The sequence below is a fragment of the Salpingoeca rosetta genome, assembly GCF_000188695.1.
Source record: "Salpingoeca rosetta unplaced genomic scaffold supercont1.2, whole genome shotgun sequence".
NCBI lineage: Eukaryota > Choanoflagellata > Craspedida > Salpingoecidae > Salpingoeca > Salpingoeca rosetta.
Window position 1 is genome coordinate 323,174 of NW_004754932.1, and position 9,710 is coordinate 332,883.

General features: G+C 57.6%; 2 protein-coding genes across 2 annotated transcripts in view; both read right to left on the reverse strand.

Annotated features, from left to right (window-relative positions):
- The window catches only part of PTSG_11625 (uncharacterized protein), a gene marked incomplete at its 5' end in the record, with an annotated part of 4,640 nt that extends 4,490 nt beyond the window's left edge, over positions 1–150 (reverse strand). Inside the window, one exon of the mRNA XM_004998063.1 lies at positions 122–150. Within this exon, the coding sequence (XP_004998120.1) occupies positions 122–150 (29 nt within the window). The remainder of the gene's footprint in view (positions 1–121) is intronic.
- A 365-nt stretch (positions 151–515) lies between these two features.
- The window catches only part of PTSG_00652 (plexin-A4 protein), a 10,218-nt gene continuing 1,023 nt past the window's right edge, over positions 516–9,710 (reverse strand). The window contains exons 2-14 of the mRNA XM_004998064.1: positions 8,975–9,150; positions 8,519–8,728; positions 8,217–8,301; positions 7,692–8,036; positions 7,282–7,484; positions 6,692–6,939; positions 6,169–6,447; positions 3,927–6,005; positions 2,180–3,498; positions 1,918–2,019; positions 1,531–1,692; positions 1,184–1,287; positions 516–935 (exon numbers count right to left, since the gene is read on the reverse strand). Coding sequence (XP_004998121.1) covers positions 737–935; positions 1,184–1,287; positions 1,531–1,692; positions 1,918–2,019; positions 2,180–3,498; positions 3,927–6,005; positions 6,169–6,447; positions 6,692–6,939; positions 7,282–7,484; positions 7,692–8,036; positions 8,217–8,301; positions 8,519–8,728; positions 8,975–9,150 — 5,511 coding nt within the window. The 3' untranslated portion in view covers positions 516–736. The remainder of the gene's footprint in view (positions 936–1,183; positions 1,288–1,530; positions 1,693–1,917; positions 2,020–2,179; positions 3,499–3,926; positions 6,006–6,168; positions 6,448–6,691; positions 6,940–7,281; positions 7,485–7,691; positions 8,037–8,216; positions 8,302–8,518; positions 8,729–8,974; positions 9,151–9,710) is intronic.

Consider the following 9,710-nt stretch of genomic DNA (forward strand, 5'->3'; position numbering starts at 1 on the left):
ACGTACGTACTACACACACACACACACACACACACACACACACACACACACACACACACACACACACACACACACACACACACACACACACACACACACACACACACGCACACACACACACCCACAATTGCCCTCTCCTCCTTTACACATGCACTCCGCTCCCTCACATGCCTCTTCCAACCCCTGCTGGGTCCTCTTTGCTCGTCAGGCCCCAAGCGTGTTCTGCCAAAGGTTGCAGAAACGCTTCGCGCAGCGCGTCAGGCGTTCTCAGAAGGCGCAAACACAGCAGCTTCACAATCACACAAGATCAAGTATGTGTGTGTGTGTTTGTTTGCGTTTGCGTGTGCGTGTGTGTCACACGTGCCGCACGCACAGACCTCACATGCATGTGCAGCTCACATTCTCCACGCTTCTCCATGTTTTGCAACAACAGACCCCCAACAGCACAACCGAAGCAACAGCCGCCATCATCATCGTCCTCGTCGTCATCGTCCTCTTCCTCTTCGAAGCCGCACTCACAGTAGCTTTGTACTTGTTACAAATCCAAGCTTCACACATCACCCGTACATGGCGCCTGTCTGCCACTTTGCTTCGTACAAAAGCAATGAACATCGTATGTACACGTCTCGGAAGCAGCTGAAAGCGGGCACATGTGACCACGCAACGCAAAGCTACCTGTCATACACACACACGGCAATACACACAACAACACGCACATGCACACGCACACACTCTCTCAGAAGAAGTTTGACACCATTGGCGCCGTGTCAGAAGAGTCTGCAAGACCGTTGCCATCTCCGTCGCGCACCACCTCACTCTCTTCCTCGTCATCCTCCATCAACACGCCCAAGCTAAACATCTCCTCGTCAATGCACGCGCTGTTCCTGTTTGGCCCGCTGTCATCGCCAGCGACAATGTTCAGATAGGACGAGGTCCTGTGCGGCAGCGCATTCGTGCATGGAAGGAATTGTATGAGCGTGTAAGCGTGAGGGCGTGTGTGTATGTGAATGTGCATGTGTATATGCATGTGTATGTGCATGTGTATATGCATGTGTATGTGTGTGTGTGTGCTTGCACCAAGTGGCTTGCGCGCGCTCACACACACACACACACACACACACACACACACACACACACACACACACATACACACACACTCTCTCTCCGCTCTCACACAACTCACTCGTCCTCCTCTGAAGCGACAATGGACCCGCGGTGCGCGAACATCCCCAGCACGCGGGCAACATCGTCGGCCATGGGCTTGTGGCCAACAGCAACCAGCTCCTCCTGTGCACCGTCGTCACAGGCAAGGGCACGCTCGTGAGGGAAACACATCGAAACGGACATGCAGCACAACACCGAGTACGAGGCCAACATCTCGTATTGTATCGCAAGACCAAGCGAGCACAGACATGCACACGCGCACACACAGACATGCACACGCGCACACACAGACAGACACACAGACACACAGACAGACACACACACACAGACAGACACACACACACACAGACACACACACACACTCACCAGCAGCTGTTCTCGGAAGCGAAGCGCGTATTCCATCAGTCCACACACGGCATCGGGGCGGTCGCACGCTTGCTCGCCAGACTGCGCCGACGCAAACGAAGCCTGCAGCTCCGCGTCTGTGGGCGGCGGCAGCCGTGATATCGCCGTGTAGAAGTTGGCAATCTGCAAACCAGCAAGCAACGAGGCGTGTGTGTGGGGGGGGGGGGTAGTGTGAGGGTGAGGGATGGAGGCACGAGCTGAGATCTAACGCACGTGAAGCCCGTTTGTTTTGTGTTGAAATGCATTCAGCTGATTCCATCGTCATCGTCACACCCTCAACACCAACGCACACATACAAACGCACGCACGCACGCACACACACACACACACACAGACACATGTTCGCACCTTCTGCTTGTACTCTGCCACCTCCTTGCGGTACAGGTGCTTGTTTGCAGGGGAGTGCTTTCCAAGCTGTTGATCCGATACAGAGCACGAATCCATAATCACCTGAAAACAAAAAAAAAAAAAAACCTTCACAGCCCCATGTTAGAAACCCCAACCGTGTCAAAAAACATAGAGAAAACGCTGCACCCGGAGCAAAGCCCATGCACACTCTGAACACACGCATAAAAGCCCTCCCCCCCCCCCCCCAATCACATCCACACACCTGCGCCACGGTGGAGAGGCCGCTGCTGACTGTGCGCGTTTGCTGCACGTGGAGCAGAAAGTCCGGGTTTTTGATCAAGTTGATCCAGAAGCGGAGGGGAAACGCGTTTGACTTCCAGATGTGCGTTGTGCGCGGGTCCGAGATGTTGTGCTTGCGCGCCTGGTCATCAAGAAAGTGAAACAGGAAGCGCACAGCGGGGCTCGGCTGGTCAATGTTGAACACCGCGTCAACCAAGTCGTCCACAAACGGCTGCAGCGCCGTCTTGACCGTCATGAGATATGTCAGGAAGATCTCAGACGGCACGCGCGTTGCGGCGGCCGCAGCAGCTGCTGCAGTGCCATCTGTGTCCGGCTTCACCAAATGCCAGGGCTCGCATGCCATGGGGTCGATGCGTGACTTGGACTTGGTGCGCACCTTGAACAGGCTGCCTCCCCCGCCACCACCGCCACCACCACCGCTGCTGCTGCTGTTGTTGTTGCGACGCCTTCTCGCGTCACCGCCATCTGTGTCGGACTTGACAAACGCCAGCTGGTCGCCGTCCCGCATGCCGTAGAACGAGGCCGTGTTCAGTTGCACCCACCCGGCGCTCATCTTGCTGCTGTCGTCAATGTCTTTCAGCACGCGCAGCCCTTCTTCCCGCTGCAGCACCAGCACGCGCGTGTCAAAGTCGCTCACGTCCGCGCCAGCCGTCGTCACCACCAGCTTCAGCTTCTCCAAGATCTGCCCAATGGTGTCGCATGAGTTCACGTGCACCTCGTACACCTGCCGGTTCATGTCCACATGCAGCGTGAGCGGCTCGTACTCCACGCGCTCGCGAAGCAGCGCATCTGCATTGAGCGTGTAGGTTGCTGCGCCCGTCACCGCGTCCACGGGGCCCTTCCACGCGTAAATCTTCAGCGCTTGCGTCAGGTTGTACAGGGGCCTGGCGGCGTCACGTAACACGGCGTCGTGCATGCCCGTCGTCAGCCACGCAGTAAGCAGCTTCTCTGCAACAGACTCTGTGCGCCGCAGCATGAGGCGCGGGTCACGGCGCGAGTTGGCGGTAAAGTACTGGTCCAGCAGTGTCGACAGCGTGTGCGTCCCCATGGCCTCGTCGCCGTTTGCCGAGCACATGAGCAGGGACGCAACCTGACAGCGGTCGCGCACGCTGAACGCACGCCCCTCCCCCTCCATCACGCCCACAAACGCGCGAAGGAAGTCGTCTTGCTGCAGGAAGAACGTAAACTGCTCAATGCAGTCGTTGGTGCCAGGGAACCTTGGGCGGACCGGCAGCGGGTGTGTGTCCAGTGCTGTAAAGTACACGCGACGCGCATACTCGCCTGACACGAGGAAGCGCGATAAAGAAGTGAGGGCGGATGGGGTTGGGGGGGGGAGGAAGATGAGGCAGCAAAGAAGGGGGAGAAGAGAAGAAGGAGGAGAAGGAAAGAGAAGGTGAGTTATCGGTGGATGTATGTGGCATTCCGACGTAGCAGTGAGAGTACAACAGGCCAGTGCCAATTCAACACCATCACATCCAGACAAACAAACAGACGGGCATGACAGGTGGGTAGGTAATCCACACAATATGCACAATCACACACACACACAATCACACACACACAATTCCCACACACAATCACACACTCACACAATCACACACACACACAATCACACACACACACAATCACATACACCATCACACACGTAAACAAACAAGCAAACACACGCCAACAAACACACACCAACAAACACACAATCACACACGCACCAAAAGGACGAGGGTGCGCCTCGCTGAGGGTGAGGGCCAACTGCCCGCCCTCCTGAAGCTCTGTGAACCCTTGGCGTGCAACATCAATGACCTGCGTCTCCAAGTCCTGCATCTGCCGCAGGAGGGCCTTCTCCTTTGTGCGCCGCGTGCGAATGTTGCGGCGGTACACAAGCGCCAGCACCACCAGTGCAACGCAAAACGCCCCCACAATGCTGCCCGCAATGGGCGCAACGTCTGTCCCGCTCGCCTGCGCCTGCAGCTGGAACGAGCCAGAGAGCGTCGTGTTGTACGCGTAGTCCAACAGCGCATATGTCACGTCAAGCGGCACGTTTGGCGCCACATCGACATCAGGCACGCGCACCGTCACCTGCGTGTCAGACTCCAGCTGGATCACGGCAGGCACGCCAGCAACGTAAACAGCAAACGACCCATATGCGGTCAGACGCTCTCCGGAGAGCACCATGATGTCGCCTGGGCCAGCGGTTTCAGGCTGCAGTGCAGAGACGACGGGATTGAGTGCAAACACAACCGCATTCCCCGTGTAGTTGGCGGCATCAGCGAACAGGTCGTAGCTCGTGGGCAGACCAGCTGTCCCAAGCGACGGAACAGCTGCAACCACGTGTGGGATGGTGCTGATTGGGCACGCAGCTGCTGTTGTGTTGATGGCTGTGCACGACACCGTCGCCAGGTCCTGCGCTGGCACAGCCGTCGAGTACAGGCGAAGCGTGAGCGTCTGTGCAGCATCCAGGTTGGTGCCGAGAACGACAAAGTTGAAGGATGCGTTGGCTGGGGCGGTTGCAGGCCACGTCATGGCGATGGTGGGGTCGTCGCGAACCTCAAACTCAATCCCGGCCGACACGCGCGAGCATGTGCTGCTCTCCAGCTGCCCATCCATCTGAACACACACGCTCGTCGGCAGCGCGCGTGCAAACCGACCACCCACGACGACACCACCAGCACGAAGGTCGCTGCCGCGGCGGCGGCGGCGGCGAAGCGTGGTGTCGGGTGTTGGCTGCAGTTCGCATCTCATCTGCGTTGCCGTGCGTTCAAACAGCTCGCACGCCGTCTCCGCAAGTGTGACGTTCACTCGCTGGCCCGCATCGAGGCCAGCGCCCGTGAGCGTGACGACAGCGCCACCGGCACGGATGCCAACAGCGGGGTCGATGCCACTCACACGCGGCTCAACCACGGAAATGGTGGCTGTGCTGGAGGCCATCTGCCCGCCGCCAAGCAGCACGTTCACAGCCACGTTGGCTGCTGGCGTTGCAAACGATGGCGTGCGGCACATGAGCGTGCCAGAGGCAACGTCAAAGTCTGTGAGCGTGCACGCTGTGCCGGCAATGGACACGCTGGCAATATCGGCGAGGGCACGGCCGAGATTGCGGCCAACGATGGTGACAACCGTGCCGCCCGTGGTCGGCAGCACAGATGGGGCGACAGAGAGCACAGCCGGCTGCGGGCACGCGCTCACATCGCCGCCCTGTGCAGGCAGAAACGTCGCATCGGAGACAGCGCACTCGCTCACATACGTGCACTGCGCCTGGAGCACAGACGCACGCTGGCACCAACCGCAGGCGAACAGGGGGTTGCTCACGGAGAGGCAGCGGCCACAGTCCTGGTCCGTGTTGCCGCCACCGAGCACGTTACAGTCGTAGAAGGCGATGCTGGCTGTCGGTGCATCACCAACAGGCCAGCCCCGGAAGCGAAGCGTTGCCGTGCGCGTGCGTGTGCCCCCTGTCAGGCCCTGTCCGCTTTCGTTGGGAACAGGACACGACACACAAGTCGCGTTCACAAACGCGCCCGTGGTTTCGGTCGCACTGAGCCCAGCGCTATCCGTAAACACGCACGTGTATGTGTCCGCGCCCTGCACCGGCTGCACAAAGTTTTTGCCGGACCAGTGAAGTGTCTCATTGCTGAGGCGAGCGTGCACGGCGCCAGGGGAAGTGGTGTTGACCTGCGGGCACTCTGCAGCCGCTGCTGTTGTATTGAGCCACGCAGACGCGTCGTTGTCACGGCAGAAAGATGGCCCGCTCGTGCACGTGTTATCATACGCGCACCATCCACACCGCGCCGGGCAGCCTGGTTACGTAATGGACAGGGGAGGAGGAGGAAGGAGGAGACGAGAAGGGGAGACGAGTATGAGTGAGGCTAAGTGCAACGTGTAACATGACAAACGCACACGCGCGCACACATGACACATACACGCACACCCGCACACCCGCACACACACACACACACATACCTGAGCAGCCTTGTGGTGTGCGGACACCGCAGTCGTAGACTTCAAGCGGGAAGCTGACGTTCACACGATTATCGAAGCGAAGCGGCGTAACAGCAGCATCAGCATCAGCATCAGCAGTTATGCCGCTGGGCCCGTGTGCGAGGGAGATGGTGGTGGCGTGGACGTATCCCGTAACACCAGCGGCAAGTGACTTAATAGTGGCGTTGCATGTGACGAGCGGGCCACTCACTTCAGCTGCGAACGAACCATACGACGCAACGTCGCAATACCAGCGCTCGCCTGTACAACAGGACATGTGTGTGTGTGTGTGTGTGTGTGTGTGTGTGTGTGTGTGAGCGCACAAGAGGGCTGAAGAAGAGGAACGAAGGGCGATAGATGGGCCGGAAGCAAGAAACAAGAAGGTGGGTTCGGGTCATTTTGTTTGAAGAAACAGCAACGACAGCAGTGAAGCAGTCGGAAAGCAACCGAGCATTTCATGCTGCCTCTCTCATGAAACAACTCGTGTCCACAGCATGCAACGAACCTGGGAGCAACGGAGGGAGGCTGCTGACGGTAAAGGTGACAGTGGTGTTGGTGTTGACAGGCACCTCCGTCGGCAGGACGGTAGTGAGAGCAGGACAGCTTGCTTGCGTCGCGCCATCAAACCCATGCAGCCAATATGACGACGACGTGTCTGTGGTGTTGGCAGCCCTGTCCAGAGACTCGGGCAGTGCACACGCAGAGCGCTCCGTGCATGTGTTTGACAGCGGACACCACCCACAATACGGATCCCTGAATCGTGCAGATGGAGACGTGTTTGTGTGCGTGGGGGGGGGGGAGACAGTGAGTCGAGTGAATGATGTGAGTGTGTGTGAGTGTGTGTGTGTGAGAGTGTGAGTGTGAGAGTATGTGTGTGTGAGTGTGTGTGTGTGTGAGAGAGTGTGAGAGAGAGTGTGTGAGAGAGAGTGAGTGAGTAAGTGAGAGTGTGAGAGTGAGAGTGAGAGTGTTAGTGTGAGTGTGAGTGAGAGGGAGAGCGTGTGCGTGCCAATGTGCATCTCTGCGGTTTTGCATTCCCTCTTCGCGTATTGAGCTTGTGCAGGCAAACATCACACACAGACAACCAACATGACTCACATGGAAGTGACACATGCTCCGCACGTGGTGTACTGCCCGCATGTGTGCGCAGGGAGCGATACAACGCTGCTTTCCGACAGCACAAAGAGTGTTGACGCGTTGCTCCACATCTGCAGCTGCACCACCGCCTCCTGGCTGCTGGTCACCACAACATTCGTGGTGTTCACGACACCGTACGTTGTAGCCGCGGCCGGGGAAAGGACCTGATGATGCATGTGGTATGTCATGAAGGGTGAGGCCACACGCACAAGAACGCGGCGCGGCGTACAGTGAAAGTCGATCATACACATGCACAGGAATGCTCACAACTGTAACGGTACACGCAAAAATACATAAGTCCTCACAAAAGTACACATGCATGAAAATACACGCACATACACGCCCGCCCCCCTCGTCAGAGTGCCGCCGACCTGTTGCAAATGGACGCGAAGGACAGCGCCCGCGTCCGTGCCGACGAAGGCAACGGTGTGGCCGTGCACAACGTCAACGGCAAGCGCAGTGAGCGCGCCAGCGCCAGTAATGGGCGCAAACGTGCTGCTGCCACCAATGGAGCCCACAACAGCGGAGCTTGCCACAAGGTCGTCATTGCACGACGCCGTGCCGTACGTGCCAGTCATGAACGCATCCATGCTGACGCGGAGGCTGAGCGACGCGTACTGTGGGGTGCCGCTGAGAGAAAACAGACACAGGTTGCTGTCGGAGACGGCAATCAGCGCCTCGTCCTCGCCCCACGACGGCCACAGCCGCTCGCCAACCTGATGTGCACATGAGTGTGTGTGTGTGTGGGGGGGGGGTAGTTTCAGTGTGAGCATTCGCGAGTGTGTATGAGAAGGTGTCGGGATTAATTCGCCTAATTCCATCGCAGGCATGTGTGTGCGCACACACACACACACACATACACACACATACACACACAGCACACATTTGCCACGCACCTGCTCCCTGTGCATGATGTTGAGGACTTCGCTGCCACACGTGATTTCTGTCCGAATAACACCGTTATCGGCGCGCGTGCCAGGGCTGATGGGGGAGGGTGTGTGAAGAGAGACAGAGCGGCGTTAGAGCAGTGTACGGATGCGTCAATGAACCACAAGAACAGGGGTACCAACAGACACGCACAAGAGAGAGAGGGAGAGAGAGTGTGTGTGTGTGAGTGTGTGTGAGTGTGAGTGTGTGTGAGTGTGAGTGAGTGTGTGTGAGTGTGAGTGTGAGTGAGTGTGTGTGAGTCGCGGCGCACCTTCGACAGAAACGAGCTGCGATTGGGCGCTGCGGGTCTGGCCCTTCCGCCTCCCAGTTCATGACCACATACACAAAGTCGTCGTCATACTCAATGGCAAGAAACTCGTGTCGCACGCGCTGCGTCTCTGCAACTGTCTCGCTGATGCTTGCATCGGGCACAACCGCATAGTCGTCGTTGCTGCTGCACGGGCTGCTCGCACACACGCGCCTGTTCATGTGTGTGTTTGTGTGCATGCAGGTGTATGTGTGAGTGAGTGATTGAGTGATTGAGTGAGTGAGTGAGTGAATTGTGTTGTGTTGTGCGAGGACAGTTGCATATGTTTGAGGACAATTGCATGTGTTTGAGGACGTTTGCACGTGTGCGTGCACATACGCACGTGAGTAACAGACAACGTGTTTCAGGCGAAACAAACAGAGCAGCAAATGCATCGTGCATTGGAGAGAGGGAGCTGACGTGTATGTGGTGGTGTCGCGTTTAGTGACTTGCGCCAGAATGTTGCTTGCAGGGAAAGAGGTCGACTGGAAGGCGTGGTCACGCGCTTCCTCAGCCAACGTGCCCAGGAACAGCACGGGGGTCTCGTTCACGTCTCCCAAATCCGGCACAAACTTCGCGGCAACACGTTGCGGGTACTGCACCGATGACAGCACAGATGTCGGGGTGTTGGGGGGGGGGAGGCAAGGCGTGAGCAAGCGAAGTAGCGTGCAAAGGCATGGATAGAGGAAGAGAGAACCGCAGTGTGTGTGTGTGTGTGTGTGTGTGTGTGTGTGTGTGTGCGCGCGCGCGCGTACACGCTTTCCCTCCCTCACACTCTCACCCACACTCTCACGCACACACCCACCCACCCACACACACACCCTTAGAAACACACACACAAACAGACACACACACATCTTTACAGAGGATCGCACACGCTCACCTCGTAAATGAGCCCTCCGAATAGTGTGAACGCTTAGGCGGATTAATCATTATACGCAGATACGTCCCCGGCACCTAACACAAATTATTTAGTTGGTGCGAATATACCCGAAGCAGTGATATGTGAGGAGGGTCGCCTTAACGTCTCATACGGCGCGTGTCCGCTGGATTGTTTCGACTTTGGAGGGAGAAAGCATCGCCCTTGGAGGGGCCCGTCACACGACGCCTCACGCTGTTGTTGGGAGTCAGCGACGCAGCCTTCTTATGCTTGTCG